Below are 22,454 nucleotides of genomic sequence, written 5' to 3'. Positions count from 1 at the left end.
GGCACTCATCTGTGAATGAGAGCCCAGGAAAACTCCTCAGATGGCAGGCCAAGAACCACACCAGGTGCCAGCTCACAGAGCCAGTAAATGGGGGAGCCATCCTTGGACCCAGCCTCTGCAGTCCCTCCTTCTCCTCCCCATCCTCCAGAAGGCCCATCCAGAGTCTAGGCAGCCTATGGGCTCAGAGGTGGGCACACTCCCACAGAGCTCTTGACCAGGGTTGGCTACATGGAGAGTGCAGACAAACAGAAGGTCGGTCCTGCCTCTTCACGCTGCAGGGCCTGGAGCACACACATACACCCTGGAGGCCTCAATGCCAAGTGCTCCTGTGTATGCACACAGCCTGGTCCTTCACCCCACAGGATGCACACAATTTAACACAGCCTTTCATTAAGTCTCTACTTGTTGGTCTTACCACCTCCATCAGGCCCAGCAGCCATAACATGGATGCAGGAAGTATACCAGGAGCTGGAAACACAAAGGGTCAATGGAGGCCCATTCCTGCACTTGGCACTCGGGCTGGGGACAGAGGAGACAGCCAGGGACAGCAGCTGGAGCCACACTAAGTGACACTGCACAGCCACCAACCTTGGCAGATGCTGAGGTTGCCAGCTGGCCAGCAGGCCCATCTAAAGATGGGCTTTAAACCCGGGCTGCGAGATCTTTAAACCTGGGTATCCAAGACTCAATGGCCAACTGCCTAGGCCCAAGAGTCCAGAGGCCTACTCAGTGACAGGGCCCGGAGTCCTGGGGGAACTGTGGGTTTGGGGTCCAGCGTTTTCTGCTCATCCCCCTCCTTGTCAAGGTACTCGCATGTGCCATTCACTGGTGGGTTTCAGACTCACTTCCATTTCTAGAAGGCACCTTACTCTTAACATGCACATTGCCTGGCAGGGTCCTCAGACTCAGGCTGTGAAAATGAGGGCTGGGGCCAGCATTGTGGCACAGGGAGTTAAGCCTCCACCTTCAACGCTAGCGTTGCACATGGGAGCCATTTCAGGTCCCTGCTACTCCACTTCTCAGCCAGCTCACTGCTACTGCATTTGGAAAAGCAACAGCAGATGGCGAAAGGAAGAAGGTCCTGGCTTTAGCTAGCCCAGCCACAACTGTTGTGAAAATCGTGGGGAGTGAACCACAGGACGGAAGATAGTTACTCATTCTCTCTTAGCAACTGCCTTTCAAACAAATCAAACAAAATAAAAGGATGAGGACTCATACCCAGCAGGGCTGCCCTTGCAGGGTGTGCAAGACCAGCAAGTCGCTGGAGATTCCCAGCCTGGGATTGGTGCAGGACATGAAGACAAAGAAATGGACAAACTGGGGGCAGACCATAAAGGTCCTGAACAATCAGCCAGTGCCTTGGGGATGTGATCATGGAAGAATGTTAGAGCAGGAATATGAGAACACAGGATGACTTGCACAGGATATTCCCTGTTGTACACTATATCACATACACATGTATGAAAACACTAAGTGCGGTGGCCACAGGTGGTGGGATTAGAATGACCGACTGAACCTCCCAGCAACTTCTGATACTGTTTCCAAAACACCTTTAAGAGACACAATCTTTACCATCAGAAATGAGAACAAGCACAAGGCAGCCCCCTCACAGTATCCTGGGAAGGCCATTTCCTGCAAGAGGACCAGCATCTCAGGCCACACCAATGGGCTGAGCCCACGTTGGCCAGCTGGTGACTTGGCTTTCTCTGCTTTGACCCAGCTGGGATGGAGAGCTGGGCCGACCAAGTGTGAGTGATTCTGGTGACCAGGCAAACTCTCCATTGGGTGTCCACCAAGGCTCCCTCTCTTCATTTCCTTGCTCTCACCATGTCCATGGCTTGCACACTGCTTCAGGCCTGGCTGTTGGGACGTGAAGTGCTGGCCAGGCCTCACCATCTTCACTGTTCTCGACCACTCCTAAGGGCCTTCTGCAGATTTGTGCCCAGACCTTGGTGGCCCTGTGGATCCTTCAGGGCCTGAAAGCTGGACCAGAGAGCCAGTCCCTCAGCAAGTTCCAGACTCCACCACCACCACCAAGAAGTCAGACTGGAAACCACCTTCAGTGCCACCTCCCACTGCCTTCTCTGCACACTCAGTGGGGACATATGCAAAGCACCAAGCCCAGGGTCTTCCTTCCTCTCCTTGGGTGTGTGGGTGAGGGGACAGAATTCCCTCCACTCTGAATTTCAATCTTGTGATAGGAGGCAGAGCCTAAAGGGGCATTCTCAGTTAGAGCCACACACACACTTCTGCCTTCTTTGAGATCTAGGAGATGAAGGCCACAGCCAGCTACCTGGCTGGCCAGGAGATGTCATTCCCATCCAGTCCCATGATGTGACGGACGAGTGGCCTGTGCAAGGCCTGTCCCACCTGTGCAGCACTCTCTCCAGCCCATCCCAAGCCTGCAGCTGCACACTGGCCTAAGGACAAATGCCAGGCTGCAGCACCCTCCCTGCCCCACGGCAACCCAGTCAACTTGGTTCCCTCTGGGCTTTCCCCAATGGGAGGGAGCACAGCAAGCCAGACACTGCTCACCCATTGCGCAGAGGCCACTCTGAGGGCCTGGCAGCTTCAGCAACTCTGAGTACTTTGGTTCGGCCAAGGACACACAACTGATCCCATTCTTCCATTTCACATAATGTGCAGTTCCAGGGACATGTGAACTCATTTGCTTTTCATTAATTCACACTTAAGTTCACACTGGCACAGGAGGGGCTCCGGAAGCGGTGACCCTGACCCACCCATGACCCCTCCTCCAGAGGGGAACTGTCCAGATCCAGGAGAAGGCTTGAAGCAGCCAGGTCCAGGTGCAGCGGTGCAGGCCGGGCCCACACCTGCTACACAGGGGCCTGGTGGACTTACACTGGCTGCTCTGAGGGCACCACCCACGTACTCAGGCAGCAGGAAGCTGCACTCAGAGGTGGAGTGATTCAGTGGAGGTTGTACCCAGCTGGAGGTGGCCAAGGCCCCAGCACCCTAGGCCAGGGTGAGCGCAACAGGAGGCAAGTGAGTTTTCAATCTGCAGTCCCTGGCATGGCTGCCTTTCTACTAGCAAGAGGGCTGTGGTGCACATGCTGTCCAGCTGGTTGCATGATTCCCAGGGGGGTGGGCACAGCATGCAGGCAGGAATGGCTCCTGTCACCTGGGGCAAACTATGTGTGTCCACATCAGGAGCCACAGGCAGGTCCCTGGGAAACAGCATAAGCTTCCCCTGTCCCAAATGGACTGTGGCAGCAATATAGCCCTGGGTCCTGGGATTCCTGCAGGGTGATAGTCATGGGTCACGGCTGTCTGGAGTCAGGGGACAGGTCAGGCCCCGGCAGACAACAGGGGCCACCGCCTACACAAAGTATCCTCACAATCCCATTGCTGAATTCTGACGCGAGAGGGGGGGAGAGAGGGTCCAGAACGATAGCCTAGCAGCTAACGTCCTCACTTCGCACATGCCAGGATCCCATAAAGGTGCCATCTACTCCACTTCCCCTCCAGCTCCTTGCCTGTGGCCTGGGAAAGCATTAACGGATGGCCCAAAGCCTTGGGACCCCACATCCATGTGGGAGACTCTGAAGTAGCTCCTGGCTCTGGATCAGCTCAACTCCAGCTGTTGTGCCCAATTGGGGAGTAAAACAGCAGGTGAAAAAGCTTTCTCTCTGTCTCCTTCTTACTGTAAATTTGCCTTTCCAATAAAAACTCAAAAAATAAGAGCCCGGCGGCGTGGCCAAATGGCTAAAGTCCTTGCCTTGAACACACCAGGATCCCATATGGGCGCTGGTTCTAATCCCGGCAGCTCCACTTCCCATCCAGCTCCCTGCTTGTGGCCCGGGAAAGCAGTCGAGGACGGTCCAAAGCTTTGGGACCCTGCACCCATGTGGGAGACCTGGAAGAAGTTCCCGGCTTCTGGCTTCAGATCAGCATAGCATCGGCCATTGCGCTCACTTGGGGAGTGAATCATCGAACGGAAGATCTTCCTCTCTGTCTCTCCTCCTCTGTATATCTGACTTTCCAATAAATAAATCTTAAAAAAAAATTCACACAACTGAATTTGAACTGTAGTAATGCAACAAGGTGGAGAAATCCACCATGGGGAGAGGGTTCGGGGAGGGGTGGGGGGAATTCCAGTGCCCATAACACTGTGTCACATAATGCAATACAATTAATTAAAAAAAAATCAAAAATTAACAAAAAAAAGATACCAACAAGATGTGTTGGCACCCAAACTGCAACCACAACAAGGTGACCCCACTCTGCTTCAGCCCCAGGGGCTAGGAAAGAAACGCAGAGAACTGGGGTCCTTCAAGCATCTGCCACATGGCAGCATGGTCCCTTAAGGCCTGGTCAGGACAACACCTGTTTCTCCTTTAGCTGTTATTCCCTTGACATCCCAAGCCAAGTCGCCCCTACTTCTTCCTGCCCTGTCTCAGAACCCTGCCATCAAGCTCCCGCTAGTGAGGGACCATGGGACTTCAGAATCCTGGGACAACATTGCCAGGCCAGACTGACCCGATGCCCCATGGCTGTGGTGAACGAAGGCAGCATCCCCCAGCCCAAGTGGCCTCCTAGAGGGTTCTCTGGCTTAGGGCCTCTTTGGAAGGTACACTGGCCTAAGCAAAGGAGGTACTGGCCCTGCTCTCCCCAGGGATCCCCAGGTTCTACCACAGAGGCAAAAAGCATTTTGCTCAGAGGGCTGGCACTATCTGGTAGGAGACACTGCCCACCCCAGACAGATCCAAGGCCAAACACTCCCACCTGCTGCTCAGCATGGGTCCTACCACACTCCCAACTTCACCTATCCTCTGGGCCCACGCCCAGGACCTAGGTGGCCCCTGTTCTGCAGGCTGCCTATACCATCTGCACCTCCCCAGACTCTCCCGTATGCTACCGGCAAGGAGGACTGCACAGCAGGCATGGGGCAGGCTGCCCTGCTCAAGGGGACCCAGCCCAACACCAAGGGCCTGGGGGCAGCCACAGCTAGAAACAGAGATTTCAAAGCACAGGTGCTGTTTTCATTTCTTCTTCCAGACACCCTAGAAAGACAGATGAGGATGCGGAAGCAATCTGCTGCCCTGACACAGCAGCCACCAGAGGCCTGCACTGAGTAGTGGGGACTCACAGTCCCCAGGGTGGGTGTGGGGAACACAGGGCAGTGCCTACATGAGGCAGCCAACTCTGCTGGCCTTGCTCCTGCCCCACCCACCCCAGCAACCCTCTCCAGTCCTTGTCTGCACAGAATTCCACGAGAGTGGGTCAAAACAAGACTGCTGGTTTTAGGAAAAAATCCACAGACCCAAGGACCAGGACTTATTCTCCACATTCTTAAAACAAAGCCTATGCTGGCCACACAGGTTCCTGGGCCCAACTCAGCTCCTCAATGGCAGGCAGCCCCTCACACTTTGGGCCAGATCCATCACTGGGCTGCACAGGGGACCAGCCACTAGCCCAGGCTCCAAGAAGCCAACTCTTGAACATGCTGGGGGCTGGAGGCTAAGGGAGTCCTAGTTCTGGTCTCTGGAACCCCTGCCACAGCCACGACCCATTTTCAGTGTACCCTGGTATGAAAACACAGGTCACAGCAGGAGGTGAAGCCACTACTCTCAAGCAAGTGAGGGCAAGAAGCTGCAGAAGTGCTGCCAGAGTTCTGTCCCAGGAGGCTGGGTCATCCCTGACAGCCAAACCCAGCCTCATATCTTGGGCACCTCACCCAGCTTTGCCAAGAGATGTGGAGTTGTGTAGGCAGAAGGGGTACCAGACACCCTGCCACACACATCCGAAAGCTGGAGAGAAGTGTCGGCAGCCCTAGAAACCCTCCCCAAGGAGGCAGAGCTGCTCCGGGAGCCTGGGCTGACTCTCAGGAACTACACCCCAGGGTCCCTCAGAATGTCTACCTGAGACCCTGCCGAAGAGCCCATCCAAGTGGCCCAAAGCCCAGGTGCACCTGCAGGACAGCACAGGTGGTGGAGAAACCTGAGCTGGGCAGCTCTCCACTCTTGAAATGTAACTCATGTTGCTGTGACCCAGGTGCCCCGGGGTGCTGCCAACACAGGTGGGCATGCAGCCCCTGGCAAGGCCCAGCACTCCCCCACATCAGGCCTCCAAGCCTTGTCCTTGGAGACAGGTGGGGACAACAACCACCCTTGCACTTGACTGCAGGACATCCAGTCTCAACAGCGCCCCTAGGTTGGCAGGCCTACAGACACCTCAGGATCATCTCAAGGATGGGCTCAGCGCAGGAAAGGGAACAAGGAGCCCAGGGATAAGGGAGCCTGGAGCCCAGGGAAAGCCCCTTATCCAGCAACTGGGCCCTGCCCAGGGACCTTCACAGGTATCCTCAGGGAACAATTAGAGGTCAGGAGGGAGAGAGGCATGGAGGGAGGGAGGAAGGAAGGCTCTTATTTGGAGTCATTCGAAATGCTCACCTCAGACCACACAGGAAGCACTGTGATGCCAAACACACGAACAGGATGCAGACCCGAAGGGAAGAAACAGCTACAGCCTGTGGCTGGCAGCTGGGAAGCCGCCTCACCACACTTCTGTGTGCCCCACTGGGACACAACACTCAAGTCTGCACACAAAAGACTGCTGCCCTCCACACGCCAAAGTGAAGAAAGCAAACAAGGCATCCACAGATGACCTTGAGCTTCCCAAGATCTGGAACCAGGGTTACCCCGGGCTCTCCTGCCACACATCCCATTTTTGTGGCACCCCTGGTTCTTCCACTCTGGGCACTGCTGCCGTCCTGCTGGTAGATACCTGTTGTTCTGGGACTGAAGGACGGCAGGGGCCCCTGGAAGGCGAAGCCCTCTCAGAAGGCACCTGTCAAGAATCATTCAACAGGCCCAAGACTGCCTTCGGTGGGACTGCCCTCAAGCCCATCCCTGGGCAAGGGGGTGCATCCAGAACTGTTCCAGTGATCAGGATGTTTTATAACCCAGGTCGAGGTTTCAGTTCAGCCGCTAATTAGCATCTGGCTGGGCAGAACCCACAGGTGCCTGGGAAGGCTCTGTTACCTGGCAGCAGACAAAGCTCACCTGAGGTGGAACTGCCCCTCCGTGGTCTGAGCATAGCCTGCTGCCTGGCAACAGTCCCCATGGCAACAACCAGATGCTCAGGAAACTTCATTTTCTGTGCCACCTTCTCAAAGCCAGGGCCTGGTTCATCTCCTGAGACCCCGCGCTTCAAACACTTAACAGACACAAAAGCTGAGGCCAGATCCTGGAGGGTGGTGGAGTGAAGGAGAGGAGGGTTGGCAGGCTGGCTAGCCTAGGAGGGCAGGCACAGGGTGAGCTGCACAGATCCTGTGGCATAACCTAGTATCCGCTGCCAAAGCGACTGGTCCTTCAGGTGCCATGAGCAAGCCTTCATGGGCCAAATTCTGCAAACTCACTCTTCCCGCTGGGCACCTCCTCGGCAATGCCCTCCTCTGCTCTTCACGGGCCAGGGAAATCCTTTTACAGATAAAACCCAGAACAGAGTTCAGTCTGGGTGACAGGTGGGGTGGAGTGACATGCATGCTGTCCCCTGCATACGTAAGCATTAAGCCAGTAACAAGGCCTCTGACAGCACCATGTGCAGCCACTTACCTAGACTCCCGAAGGATGTTATTTTCCTAAGTTTTAAGATTTACTGATTTATTTGAAAGGCAGAGCTGCAGAGACAGAGATCTTCCATCTGCAGGTTCACTTTCCACATGGCTACAATAGCCAGAGCTGGGCCAGGCTGAAGCCAGGAACTCTATCCAGGTCGCCCACAGGTGTGCAGTGGTCCAAACACCCGGGCCATCTTCAGCTGCCTTCCCACGTGCATTATTAGCGAGCTGGATGGCTAGTGAAGCAGTCAGACCTGAACTGGTACTCAGGAGACGCAGCTTAACCGCTGCACCACAATGCCACTCCCCTGAATGTTTTCTGATAGCATTTCAATACCTTTAATGCCATACACTAAATCCTTAACACACACACACACACACACACACACGATACTAAATTCTGCACACATCTTGGAAAAAGGTCATGTTTGTAAAACTGTCTCTGCAAACATGACAGGAAAGTTGCTGGTGGCCAGGTGAGCAGGGCCCTGGAGAGAATGCCAACACGGCCTCCCTTGGGTGCACAGCACTAGGCCAAGGGCTAAGGCCCCCAGTCAAAGCAGAGATCTAAAAAGGCTGCGAGGCTAGGGTAAGACAAGCAGCATCAGGCTGATGGTAAAAAAAAAATGCAGCTTGGTGTTGGGCAGGTGGGTCACGCCAGCTGCTACATGCTTCCCTCAGAGCCGAGAATCCATGGGCGGCCACCCCCCTCAGAACATCACACCAGTTTTTGTCATGGGAGAGGATTCCAATGTCCAGCACATCTACGAGAACCAGGAGGAGTGTGGTGCCCCAAAAGCAGACCTGGGTACAGTACTCTAGTGTGACTCAAAGGAAGCATCCCCACCAGGACAGCCTGAATCAGCCATATAATGACCAAATGAATGAAGCCATTCCCTGTCCACTCACCTGGCTCCTTGCTGAGACAGGGGACTCCTGGTGGTTATCACCGAGCCAAGTGGGGAAGCCCTATAAACCCAAGGCCTGAGCACCTGGCCGCCAGGCCCGCCCGCAGGGAGGCACACACAGCCTGGGTGCCGCTGGCCACCTGTGTGGGCTGAGGGTTCAGGCACCTCATACCTCGTTTTGCTGGGAGTCACAGGCAGCAGATGGGGACAATGCTACCTGCGCTCTGTCACTGTGGCCACTGGAAGCTCCAGGTACAAGTGTCTAACTACTCCAAGAGAAGATAAAGCATTGTCCCAAAATTTTCCATGGAACTTCAATCAGCTCAAAGCCAATCAAAGCCTGGAATGGTGTTTACGTAAGCACTCGCAGGCCCTGGGCTCTGGCCAGCGATCTGGGCCACACTCTGTGCCAGCTGTTAGCAGTGGGGGGTGAGGGTCCCCTGTGTTGTCCCCGTCTCTGCCTTGCCAGGACCTCACCACAACATTTCCCCTACATAGGGAACATAAATGTTTATTAAGAAATGATAGGAACCAGGTCAGACATTTTGGGAATCTTAGTCATTCTGCTAATTAAAAAAAAAAAATCAAAATAGAAACCCATCCTAGAAATCTGAGACAATGAGAACTTCTCTAGCCACAAGCACTTTGCGCCTTGCCTGGGCCCAGCTGCCACGGCAACCCAATGTTTACCTCCAGTTGTGCTGTGTAGGAGGACTCTGACTACAGCTGGGACAGCCAACCAGGTCACCTCCTCCCAACACCCCACGGGACGGGCGCCAGGGCGTCCCCAGTGGGCGGAAGGAGGAAGCCACAGCCTCCCCCGCGGGGTCTCCCAGTCTTTCCGCCTCCAGCACAAAGCAGCATTACACCACCGCCCCCCCTCCACTTTCCACTATGTGTGGTAGGGGGAATGGGGGTGGAGGGGAGGCAGGCTGGAAACCTCCTGGTTACAAGCCTGCTCAGACGTCAATGTGCAGGAGGAATTAAAGCAAGGACAGGGCCAGGCTGGGCCCCAAGTGGGCAGCCCAGCTTAGCTCCTACCCCTTCACCTGGCCCAAGCCAAGACCCCACAGCAGGTTGTCCTGTGAAGAAGAGCAGGCAAACCAAGAGCAGAAACTCCAGGATCAGCCCCAGGGTCCTGTCAACACTGCCCTTGCCCCGCCCCCTCCAGCCGCTGAGAGACACAGCCCCACTGGGGTTCACAGTGCCAGGGAAAGCAAACAAACCCCACTGCAGCACCTGGACAAACGCCTGCCAACTGGCCAGCTTCCAAAGGAACAACTGTCCGGGGCACTGGCCGCATGGCTAACCACGTGCGCATGCACGCTGCACACATAAATGCCTGGCCTCTGAGGCTGTGTCAAGTGCTGCAGGTGTAAAGGAGTTCAAACTCTTGGCTCATAACTCAGGGCTAACAGGAGGATAGGGGAAAGGGAAAAAAAAAAGTGCAAGTTTTGCAGAGACTATAGCAACGTGAACTTAAAAGTGACACAGGTTGTCCAAAGCAACCAGGGAACCCTAGACCCACTTCAGGACAGCTTTAAACTAGACTGTTGAGTAGCCAGCCCTGAGGCACAATCAGCTGTGTGTCTCCAACATAGTGGTGGGATGCTGTGACAGTGGACACTAACAGGCTCCTGCTCCACCAGTTCACCTCCTAAGAGGACATAGCCTGAAATATTAAAACTTATCTCAACCTGGATAAGAGGTGGCAGCTTGCAAAATGCTCACAGCCACTCAAAGAATACTCTGGCACCTTAATCTAAGCAGCAAAGAAGCTGTGGTGCAGGCAGATAGAGTCTCATGGAGTTTAGGGCCCTGGCCCTGGCACACGTGGCTGTGGGGCACCCGAGCTGGGGCTCCTCACCTACTGCACACTGACCCAGCAGGTGATAGGCAGGCATAGCAGAAATCCCTTCTGGGGTGAGCCCAACGTGAGGAGATGGAGGGATCCAGGACCCACCCCACTCCCTGAGACTCACCAACCTACCCGGGGGAGGGAACCATGGGCAGGCCCCACTGCCATGGAGCAGCATCACAAGAAAGCCAGGTACATACCCAGCACCAGTCAAGGCAACGGAATCTGCCCCTCACTCCCACACCTCAGGCCCCCATGAGCAGCACCAATGCAATGCTTCATGCTGGTCACACCCTATGCAAAGAACTGCATGGGGTGTGGCTGTTTTATACTTGGGCACCCAAACAGCTCCCAGATCCTCTCCTGCAACCCAAGATTTCATCATTCACCTACAAGCTGAGCAGCCTCAAGCCACTGGCCTGCTAGACCCGGCTCCCTCCCCCTCCTCCTGAGACCAATATCCATTCTCTCTCTTTCCCTGGCACTTTCTTGCAAAAACCTCTCCTTGGGTTCAGGCAGATCAGCTCCTTGCTGCCCTGCCACTATGCTTTGCCCTCCAGCTCATGGCTTGGGCCCACACTCAGCGGGGAGTAAAAGCTGGGTAAAGCTGCCAATTTGCCCCAGGTCCCCCAAGCATATGGGAAGTCCCCGGCATGGATTGACCACTCCCATGGTCCAAACCACCACCAACCCCTGATAGCCTAAGGACTTTACTGGACAGAGGGCAGATGTATCCCCCACAAACGTGGCATTGGGGTAGGCTCATGTACCCCTAAGGGTTAACTGCTGGCTTTCCACATAGAAGGGAGGAAGCTCATCCAGGACCACTGGCCAGGCTACTTAGTCATGACCTTGAAGACCCAATCCCATTTCTAAGCAATGCAGCCAGGTTACGGGTGGGATGAGCCCACGTCACTCTTTCCCCCAGCCCCTGGTATTTACAAGCGGTAGGTATGTGCCAGAGCCCTACCCTCTGCTAAAAGATTTTTAATGTGGGCTCCTACATCTGGCAAAGCTGCTGCACCCCGAGCTCTGGCTCCAAGGAGATAAGGCTGTACCATGTGCTGGGGCCGAGGGTCACCCATCCGCTCCTGGTGGGCCACGCCTCAGAGGTGGTGATGGGCGGACACTGCATCTGAGGCATCATGCCTTAGTGATCAACAGGTCACCTTGGGACAGACTGGCAGAAAGCCCACAAAGCGTGGCCAAGTTCCTGGTTAGCAAGTGTTTGTGTGAACTTCTAAAAACGAGAACAATAAACAGAAACAACTCCCCACTCCTCCCCACCATCCCCACCAAAAAAGAAAAAAGGAAGTTGGGATTGTCCAAAAGGATGCTGGTACAAACTAAACACACATACCAGTCGTTAGCAAATGACCATCACACCTCAACCCGGTGTGCCAAGAGGGGAATAGGACAGGGTGGAAAGCAGTGAAGGAAATGGGTGTGGGAGGGGGCCTCCATCAAGGCCCTGGCTTCAACCAAGGCCATTCCAGGCTTCCCCAACCCTCTGCCCCGAGGTGGACCCATCAGCAGTTGCTAGGGTGAAGGCTAGACCCTGAGACCTAAACTTGAACTAGAAATCAGCAGTTCCACATGGCTGACAGGTCCTAGGTGGAGCTGCCAACAGAGAAAACAGGAAGTCACATGTACATACAGAAGCACCTATGTAGGCACATCTGCATATGCATACCCATAACAGGGACAGACACGTGGTATGGCTGAATGGCAGGGCTTCTGGTTAGCTACCACCCATTCACTGACAAGAAAAGTTCAAGTCTCCATTACAATGGGCCAGTGCAGTGACCAAGCCTCCTGTCCCAAGGGCCAGCAGCTGCCTCTACCACCCCAATCCAGGTCACACACTCCAGTGGCTGCTTTTGAACTGCCAAGTGGAAGAAGTATTCCCATCCAGTGTAACGGTGATTTCTCAAGAAAATAATCCCACTTGGGGCTGCGAAAAGCAAAGAAAAACAGGCTCTCATGTGTGAACTCAGAACAATGTTTGCTTTTTTTTTTTTCTCAGGAGCAAAAGCCTCACCAAGACTTTCAGAGCATCCCGGGCTGTAGGCTCCGCCTAGGCTGCCAGAGGCCACACAGCCAGGGTACAGACAGGCTAAGCAAGAGCTGCAAAGACAGAGCTTGCTGCAATTGCCACCCAACATGCCTGTATTCTCATAAAGTCGGGGTGTCTTCTGCCTCCCTAGACCCCACCAAAGAAGCTGGAAAATGAAGCAGAAACCGCCAGGTGCAGAGGGGGCCAGAGAGCAACATATGGGCACTGCCCCATGGCAGCCTGACCCTCCAAGAAAACCATGGCCCTGAGGTCCAGGGTTAAAGGTCAAGAGGAAGATGCACCCCCAAAGTGGGGAAACATCACCAAACAGCACCCCACAGCACAGCAAGGGCCCAGCTGGCTTCCCGTGCCTCTGCCCAACCTACCCTAGCTGGTAGCAATGGAAATGCCCATTGACACCTGGGTCGTACAGTTGACCAGAAGTTGTTTAATCTGGGCCAGGTCAAGTGGCTTGGAGCCTTCCAATGACCATGTAACAACAGACCCCAAGGTAGACTACCGAGACTAAAGGAAACCAAAGAACCAAGCAAACCCAAGGGGAACTCAACTAAGAGAATCAAATCCCATCCCAGGATGCTCTGGGACCATCAGGGAATGTGAACGTGGATGGAGGTACATCTGACATGACACAGTATTAAAGGGAGAAGAAATACTGAGAGAAAGGAAGGGAGCAAGGCACACATCTCCAGAAAGACATACATTCACACTGGAGGGATCCTTCACACAGCAGAGCCTGCTTGGGAAGCTGTGTGCTCAGGCTGGGAGGCCTTGCCCACCATCACTGGGAGATGATGGCCAGATAGGAGTAACGGTGGCACGCAGGGGTGCACCTGTCCCACAGACTCAATAACTTCATGTCAATGAACGAGGCAGGACAGAGCCTGGCTCCCCATGAAGCAACCTAAATCATTAGATAGGATTGTGAGAGCTAAGTGTATCATTCTAGAAGTTTTGGGATTATGCACATATTTTTCTTAGAGATTCATTTTATTAATTTAAGAGGCAAAGATATCAAGAGAGAGGATGACAGAGACACACTTAAGAGATTTTCCATCCACTGGTTCACTCTCCAGATATCCATAACGGCGAGGCAGAACCAGAGACTCCTTCAGGGCACCAAGCACTTGGCCCATCTTCTTCTGCTTTCCCAGTTCACAAGCAGGGAGCTGGCCTAGAAGCAGAGCAGCCATACACTGCTTTGTCCTCACTTTTGTCTTTAGTTTCACTCTTCCACCAACCAACTGCAGTAAAGCTTTGTGTCCAGTGACAGTAAACAGGACGTAAAGTAGGCCCACGCTGTGGCACAGTGGGTAAAGCCAACACCTGCAACATTGCCATCCCATAAAGGTGGCAGTTCGTGTACAGGCTGCTCCACTTCTGATCCAGCTCCCGCTAACGGCCTGGGGAAATCAGTGGAAGATGGTCCAAGTACTACCCACATGGCAGACCCGATCTGCCCTGACTATTGTGAACACTTGAGAAATGGACCAGTGGATATAAGATCTAACTCTGGGGCCCAGCACAGTAGCCTAGCAACTAAAGTCTTTGCCTTACATGCACCAGGATCCCATATGGGTACCGGTTCTGGTCCTAGCAGCTCTACTTCCCATCCAGCTCCCTACTCATGGCCTGGGAAAACAGTCATGGATGGTCCAAAGCCTTGGGACCCTGCACCCATGTGGGAGACCTGAAAGAGGCTCTGGGTTCCTGGCTTCAATTCAGCGCAGCTCCGGCCATTGCAACCACTAGGGCAGTCAATCAGTGGACAGAAGACCTTCCTCTCTGTCTTTCCTCCTCTCTGTATATCTGACTTTCCAATAAAAATAAAGAAATCTTTAAAAAAAAAAAAGATCTGACTTTCAAATAAGCAAATCTTTAAATTAAAAAGAACAGGACTAAAAGGCCCCAGGGCTGTCACCAGCCCATTTCGGTGCCACAGCTTCATGGCCTGACTCCACAGGCCTGGGTCCTGCCTCTCCTGTGTTCCCAGCCTTGGGGCCTCTGCTTAAGCAAGCTGTAGCTCTATCAGCTACTCAGGTGGGCAGTCTCCCCCCTTTCAGCCAGAGAGGGCAGCAGAGACAGCCACACACCAGATCCCTTAACCCCACAGTGCCCAAGTGCCCAGGGACCACACCCAACAGCTGCAGTGCCCACCAAGCACTCCAATGGGGGCGGGCCCTGGACAACCTTCAAGCAGGCCCCAAGGCATGCGCCTGAGAAGTTTTGTTGATGTTTAAAATATTTTCAACATGGACCCTGCTTGCAACACTCTCACCAGTGAAACAAGAACTGGGAAAGGAAAAACCTTCCCTCCCACATCCCCCCACCCAAAGGTTAAACAGTGGCACACAGGTCTCTCCCCTGCACAGGGGAGATGAAGAGTCACAGCCTATTTGATTTCAAAAGATGCCTTTTAAGTCAATATGGTACCTTTAGGTCAGAATAAATCAACATTCGCCCACACTACCAGTTGCTCCACTAGGTCAAAACCCTGAGGCACCAGCTCCTCTAGGCATGGCCGCGCGCGCGCGCACACACACACACACACTCACACGAGCCTATTGTTGCACAGCACACAACAGCTAACTAAAAGCACAGTAACACTATTGTCCTTCCAACAAGTGAAGAGGTGAGGGGTGAAATAAGTACAGCCATAATAACCACGCCTTGGAACGGCCCTAAGCCATGGAAAACCATGAAGATGCCTCCTACAAGCAGACACACAACAGAAGCCTAAGGCAGAACAGATCTGCCAGGCTCCTACCCTGCATGTGTGCGGATGCGCACAGATGCACAGGCCGGCCCCGACGTTTGCAGACGTGGGTGAGCCGGCACACAGTGTCCCGCGCTCAGCTGGGAAGGGAGTGGAGGGCTAGGGGCAGGAGGCTGGCGTCTTCCCGCCACACACTTCTGCATTGTTTCCAGAGTTTCACAACTGGGCCTATATCCAGAGCGGGACTGTGGGGGTGCAGGCCCAAGAGCCATTGGCCTGGGCGTGTCCCTGGACAAAGCCCTGGCCATTATCCAGCCTGGCTTTGCCCTGGGAAAGGCGATTCCACTCAGTCCCCCTCTGCCATGACCAGCTGCCTTTCTGAGGCCCCTAAGGTGAGCACCTGTGCCATCAGCCAGCCGCGACAGGAAGACGTTCCACAGCTAGCCAGTGTGCTGGAGGCGGGCTCCTTAACACTCTGCCCAACCACGTCACTCAGGACTGGATCCCTGCCTCTAGGCTAGGCCTGCCCAAACTGCCCCAGGAAATGGCTAGGAGAAGGTGATCTGATTTCACTCTCCTGGCTGCCACCCTACAGGGCCAAGGCACCTATCTTCCTGCGGCATCCTCTCCCCTCCCCCACCGCCTTCTGAACGGATATAGGGCACTTGCCCCCCACCCCCAGCCATCTCCTCCACTGGCTGAAATCTTCAGATTCAGAACATGGCTGTCTGCCCTCAATACAGCCCGGGCTGGGCCTGGCCTTCAGCAAATCCTGGCATTCCCATGGCAAAGTGGTCAAGTGCCTCCACCTCCCAAAAAATCGACTCCAATCCTGCTACCCTCCAAGGCTTAGGCCCTAACAACCTTCCCAGGTCGGAGCTGGGAGTCACACAGCCAGTGAGTGACCTGAGCAGACAAGACCTTTGCTGCTTTGTTTCCTTTTTGCCCCGCACCCTGCACTTGTTACATCAACAGTTCCTGCTCTGAGAGGTCCTCCACCCACAGAATAACCACTAAGGGAAAGCTCACAGGGTACAGGGCCCCCAAGCCAGCTAGGAGGGCAGCTCTTTGGCAATCAGCTGTTGAGGGAGGGGGCAGTAGGACAGCAAAGCAGAACTCCAGGAGAAAGACTGAACCCTTATAAACACACCACCACCACTCACTCCCCCCCCCCCACGTCCTCTGGGTCATCCCAGCCACCACCAAGCTGCACGGACCAATGGAAACCCCTCCTTGGTCACAGAGCTTCTATGATTTTGGTGTTCACCCTTGTAATGAAACTACAACGGGCCCTGGAGCGGGAGGGGCACCCATTACCTGTAGACTCCCAGCCCTCAGTTGGTACGGGTGGCCTCTTTAAGGCCAGGATCTGCCCCGCCCCCCAGGCATGCCCCGGGGGCCAGGCTGGCAGGTATCTCCTACAGTGGACTGCTGGCTTCTTCCCGGATAAACACCCGAGTAAGGGCTGGAATGGGCTTCGGAGGTGTCCTGCATCAGGCTGAGCCAGACTCCCTCCAGAACAGGTGTGTGGGATGACCATCTCTGGGACCAGATTCACCTGGGGCACCAGATGGCCGCTCCCAGACGCAGGCTGCACCACGGCCTAGAAATCTACATTCTCCCCTGGCAGCCACACCCCCACCTAAAGGCCTAGGTGCCTGCAAGCACTCAGGAGTAGGTCCTGTCCCCCACCACGAGCCCAACCTTGACCTCATTCTCCAGCCAGTGGAGCTGAGTGCCAGGAAAATACCCTGGGGCGGAGGCCCCGCCCACGACGGCAGGCCCCTCCACCGTTCGCGGTGCCTCGCGGTGCCGGCTACTATCCTACAGCCACCAGGAGACAGCCAGCAGCAACACCTCCCAATCTCCAACGTCCCCCGCCCAGCACGAGCATGGCCGCCCCCGCGCGGATCTCCCCTTCCCCCTCCAGCCACGCCCCAAAAGCTGCCCCTCCCGGCCCACCAGGACCTGAACTTAGCGTGGCACCTCCCCCACAGCCACACCCACCCCGGCGGCCGCTGACCCCAGCTGAACCCTAACCCCAAACCCAGGCTCAACTTGGCCCACCTCTCACCCTTAACGCCCAAAACTGGCCCGGTTTACCCTCAACGCCTGCACCTGCCACGTGGCTGGGACGGCCGCGGAGACCGGCTGCTGCCAGATCCGCCGGACTCCGCACCTGCGCAGCTCCAGGGGTAGGAACCCACGGCCCTCGGTCCCGGAGGCTGCAGCTGGGTTTTGTGCCTTTCAGTCAGCCTGAGAACTATCTTACGGACAAGAAGGCACCACCCTTGGAAACAAAGTAACGGTCTGAAGGGCTGAAGTTTGGAACGTGCCCGAGAGGTGGTGGAGTTCCTTGTCACCGGGAACCTCAAGGGTGCGCAAAGGAAACGCTTCTTTAAATCAGTATGGACATGGATGAAGAGTTGCCGCTCGCTCAGTGTTTGCATTTTCGCGTTAAAAGCAACGAAAAGGAGGCGGGGTGGGGGGGGGGAACCAGAGACAATCAGCTACGAAGTATCAGATCTGTGCAGGGACGCGCCCGCACCGGGGCCAGACTCAGGCAGCCAGCCTCGGGCAGGTGCCCGCATCCGGTCTCGAGGCAGGTAAGACCGGGTCGGCACGCGGCCCCCACTCCGCCCCGGGAGAAAGCGCCGCCCCTCCGCCAAGCCCCTCCGGACGGGCGCGGCCCCTCCGGCCGGATGGGCGGGGGCTCCCCACAAAGAGCCGCAGGCGGGGAACGGGGACCCGGGACCGCCCCCCGCGCCGGCCAGCGCGGCCGCTGGCTCTGGTTACGACAAATTAAACCTTAGAGCGCTGGAAAAATTACAGGACGAAGCAGGGGGAAGAATGTGCCGAGTGGCCGAAGGGAGAGCCCTGTCCCCGCGTGAACTTCGCCCGCCTCGAGCTTCCCCCGCCACCCCCGAGCGCGCGCCCGGCCGGCAGAGCGGGGCGGGAGAGACTCCGGCAGAGAGCCTCCCACCGCAACACACACGCACACACACAAACAACCCCAAACCCCCGCGCACGGGCCGCCCCCGCCCCGGCGGCGCCCGCACCCCTCCCGCGCCGCGCGCGCGCGCACCTGCCCGCGCCGCCCCCCGCCCCGGCCCCGATGACGCCATCCACCCCCGCGGCCCCGCCCAGCGCCGGGGAGGGGGGCGTGCCCGGCGGGGGCGCGGTCGCCGGGCGGGCGCCGGCTCCAAGGGGCCGGGGCCGCCTCACGCGGCGCGAACCCGGCCACCGGGCGACCGGGGGCAGAGCGGCGAGGGCCCCCGATCGCCGCCCGGCCCTGATGTCCGCGCCGGGTCGGCGGCCTCTCGGGCCGGGGGGCGTGGCGTGGCGGCCGCGCCGGCCCCGGTCCGCGCGCTCGGGGGTCCGTGCCGCCCACTGACCTGTGTGAGTTCTCAGGTGCGCCTTGAGGTGCGACGATTTCCCATAAACTTTCTCACAGCCCGCGTAGTGGCACTTGTGCTTCCTCTGCGGGGACTCGAGGTCGGAGCGGCTCCGGCCCCGCCGGCCCCTTTGTCTGAGGCCGGGCTCGCCGCTCCCCGCGGGCCCCGGCTCCCGCTCGGGCTCGCTCCACGCGGGGCTGGGGGGCGCGGCCGCTCCCGCTCCCGCCGCCGCCGCGCCTTCGCCGCCAGGGAAGGCGGGCTCGGGGGCGTTCGGCGGGGGCGGCGGCGGCGGCGGCGCGGCCGGCAGGCGGCAGGGGGTCCTGGCCTTTCGGGCCGCGGCGCCCTCTCTGCGCTCCGCCGGGACGGGCGCCGGCGCCTGCTGGTTGAGGTCCGCTAGGATCCGCGCCACCACGAAGAGCGAGGCGCTGTCCTTGCCGTCGCGGCGCTCCTCGACGCGGGGCAGCGTGGGGGCGGCGGCGGCGGCTGCGGCCGCGCCCTCGGGCCGGGGCTCCGGCACCTCTCGCGGCCCGTGCACGACCGCGCGGCTGGACATGGACACGAGGCACTCGGCGGCGAAGTGGTCCACATAGGCGGCGGCTGCCATGCTGCGGGCTCCGGCCGGGCGGGCAGAGTGCTGGCGGCTGCGAGGCGTCGTCAGCGGCGCATCCGCACCCACGGCCTCCGGAGAGCGGGCTGGGGGCGGGGGCGCGGCGCGCCCTCTCCTCGGGCTGGGCTGGGCTAAGGCTCGGCGAGGCAGGGCGCGCAGCCGCCTCTGCCGTCACCCGCGCGGCTCCGCGTCCGCCCGGCCGGGGCACCGAGGCGTGAGCGCATGGGAGGGCGCGGGCGAGGGGCGGGGAAGCGGCGGGGGTGGGGAGGGGGAGGCTCCGCGCGCGGCGTCAGGGGCGGCCTGCGCTAAGGATGCCGAGCGGCGACGTTGGGGACGCCCGCGTCAAGTCGCGGCCGCAGCCTCGCCGCGCATTGTGGCAGGCGGGACAGCCGCCGTGCGCGCCGCGGCTCGGAGTGGGCGGCCCCGGGCCCGGGGGGGGCGGGGCCGGGGCCACATCTGGACCCGACGTCAGCCCCCAGCCACATCCTGGCGGCGCAGGTTACGGGCGGCGGCGGCGGCGGCGGCCGCGGGGAGCAGCGCGCCCAGGGGGCGGGGATCCCGGAGCGCGCTCCGGCGGCTCGGAGCGGCCGCGCGCCCGCGCCTGTGGAGGGGCGTGGCCGGGGCCAGGCGAGGACGCCATTGGTCCGTGAGTACTCGGCCGGGCCAATCTGGGACGCCGGAGGGGCGTTCCCCCGCCGCGGGGCCTGCGCGCGCCAATAGGCGTGCCCCCTTGTCTGCGGGAGGTGGGACGGAAGCGAGGCGCGCTGACGCACGACGTCCTAGGGCGGCGGGTCGGGTGCGCCCACTCGGGGCCGCTCCCCGACTACCCCCGGTCGCGGGAACTCCGGCGGGCACTTGGCCGCCTGAGCTTTTGTGCGGCGGGAGCTCGGTGGATGCCCCGCGGGCGGGCGGGCGCCCCTTTGTCTTGGCGATGAGGGGGCGGGCCGCACGCGGGCTGTTCTGGGCGCTGCGCCCGCTGAGTCGCTCGCCGCAGCACTCGGGGTTCCTGGCTGCGGGGCGACCCGAGTGTCCTGCTCTTGTACTTGCAGGTTGGGGCTACGTGCCGGGAATTCAGGACCCCCGCCCCCACCTCCCAGTCATCTCCCCGCCCCAGACCCGCTGCCAACTTGTCTTGGCTGCCCCTCTCCCGCCGCAGTCGGGGCGGCTTTCAGACGGCACCAGCTGCGAGGACTCCGCCCGCCGCACCCCACCCACCCACTGTCTGGGCCTGACGGAGGAAAGGCTGGGCAGGCAGCGCCCCGCCCGCGGCCTCCCTGGCTGCACCGCGCCGCCTCGCCCCTGGGCTCTGTCCGGTCTGAGCCCCAGAGATGGAGCAGGGCCTGCAGCCCACACTGTGTAGCAGCCCCAGCGAGGCCTGCACACTGCCCCGCTGAGGGAGTGGCAGGGACCCATCCCGGCTCACCAGAGGCAGTGGCACAGGGGAGCTACCACCCGGAGCCCAGAACTGAAAGCGGTGGCGTTCGCGCTCTCCACCGAGTTAATTAGAACTTCAGGTAGACTTGACCTTGTAGCTAACCAGGGTGAAAGACAGCCATGCCAGGATGCATATCGCAGTGGACTTTTATAACCTTGCGCCGACATTTGCACGCCTCGGGTGTCTGTAACAGAAATTCAATCCTCTCTCTGGCTGGAGAGGGCTGTTACCCCCTGAGCTAGGTCAGAGCCCTCGTGGGCGAGTCTCAGGCCGACTGTGAGGTTAACACTTGAGAGGTTTGTGTCCTGACCAAATAATGATTCACAGTGTTCTTGTTCCCAGGAAGTGGCACTGTCAGCCACTGCTTGTTGATTATTTGAAAGGCAGAGGTGTAGAGATCTCCCACCTACTGATTCACTCACCAAATGATGGCAAAAATCAGGGCTGGGCGAGCCAAAGCTGAATATCTGGAGCTTCTTCCGGATCTCCCACTTGGTCCCCGGGCCCAAGTCCTCCACTGCCCAAGTGGAGGGACCTGGATCTGAAGTGGAGCGGCTGGGACTTGAACATCCCACATGGTGACCTTATGGGAATGCCATCACCAGCCCCAGCCACTTCATTCAAGGAACTGGCTCTGGGTCTCCCAGGAAGTGTGCCAGTCAGACATTGGCATAGTAGGGCAAGGGGTCTCTATGTTGCCACACCCCACCCAAAGGCTTTGCTTAAGTGTGGCCTCTCAGATAGTGTTTGCTGAGCCTGTGGGATTCTCTGGGTATGAGACAGAGCCCATTAGTCTGTTGTCCCAATGAGCCACTCACTGAGCACTTGATGGTGGTCATGCAATTGCCCAACAAGTTGTCTCCCACAGACCTAGGAAGATGTCTTACAGACAGACAGACAGACAGACAGACACAGTTTTCTTTCCCCAGAGAAGAACTCACCAAAGCTATGGGTCTGTATTTTCCTTTGTAGGTAAAACTTTCAGGACATGGCTTGTGTATATTACAGTGGAAATGCCATGTTTCAGATGGAAGGAATGGAATAAAAATAGAGCAGGGAGAATAGGACAAAAGCAGGTGGGCCAGGATATAAGTGGGGAATGAAGAGCCATGAGCTGTGGTCTTTGGGTGAAGGTGACAGGGGGTTACTAGACATTTATTTAACTCTTCCCACCCCTAGCCTGCAAAACTGTTGGTTACAAGGCAAACACCTTCCTGGGGAAGCAGCCCAGGCTAAGGGGAGACACCTCAACCTTTTGGCACCTGGCTTTTTCCAGCCAGTCAGCCTGCACTGTGCAGAAAAGGCCATAGAGAGGCTGAAATGCACAGAACTTGCAACCAGCCCCTCTGTCCTTCCCAAACAAATCTGAGCAGGCAGCCCAAGCTGACCTGGCAGCTCAGAGAGGCCTGCATCCTGAGTACAAGACCATCCTAGGTTTTCAAAGAGCAGATTGGAGAAAACAGACTATGTAGAAAGAAGTGTCAGCCAAGCCTCTGATCACCTCGTTAGAGAAATGCCAAAAGATACCACAACCCATGGAGAACGTGGGTGTGGGGAAAAGGGATGGGTTTCTTAGAGATTTAAAGTAACATAGCAGAAAGGTGGGTGTCGGGCACAGCAGTTGTGATACTGCTTGGGATGCCACAGCACACTTCTGAATGCCTGGGTTAAACCCAAGCTTGCTGCTGCTGCACACCCTGGGAAGCAACAGGTGGTGCCCTAAGTAGTTGAGTCCCTGGAACCCATATGGACAACCCAGACCGAGTTTCCAGCTGCTAGCTTTGGCCTGGCCCAGATCTAGGGATTACAGGCATTTAGAAGTGAATCAGCAGGGCCAACACAATGGCTCAATTGGCCAGTCCTCCACCTGCAAGCACTA

The 22,454-nt window shown here is 57.6% G+C and overlaps 1 protein-coding gene across 1 annotated transcript in view; it reads right to left on the bottom strand.

Moving 5' to 3' along the window:
* The window catches only part of KLF13 (Kruppel like factor 13), a 38,199-nt gene extending 18,714 nt beyond the window's left edge, over nt 1-19,485 (bottom strand). The window contains exon 1 of the mRNA XM_040969719.1: nt 18,534-19,485. Within this exon, the coding sequence (XP_040825653.1) occupies nt 18,534-19,137 (604 nt within the window). The 5' untranslated portion in view covers nt 19,138-19,485. The remainder of the gene's footprint in view (nt 1-18,533) is intronic.
* Between the last annotated feature and the right edge of the window lie 2,969 nt (nt 19,486-22,454).

The sequence above is a fragment of the Ochotona curzoniae genome, unplaced genomic scaffold, assembly GCF_017591425.1.
Source record: "Ochotona curzoniae isolate NIBS_2020 unplaced genomic scaffold, NIBS_Ocur_1.0 scaffold_4701, whole genome shotgun sequence".
Classification (NCBI taxonomy): Eukaryota; Metazoa; Chordata; class Mammalia; order Lagomorpha; family Ochotonidae; genus Ochotona; species Ochotona curzoniae.
Note: the sequence above shows the minus strand (reverse complement) of the source record. Positions and strands in the feature narration are given on the sequence as shown.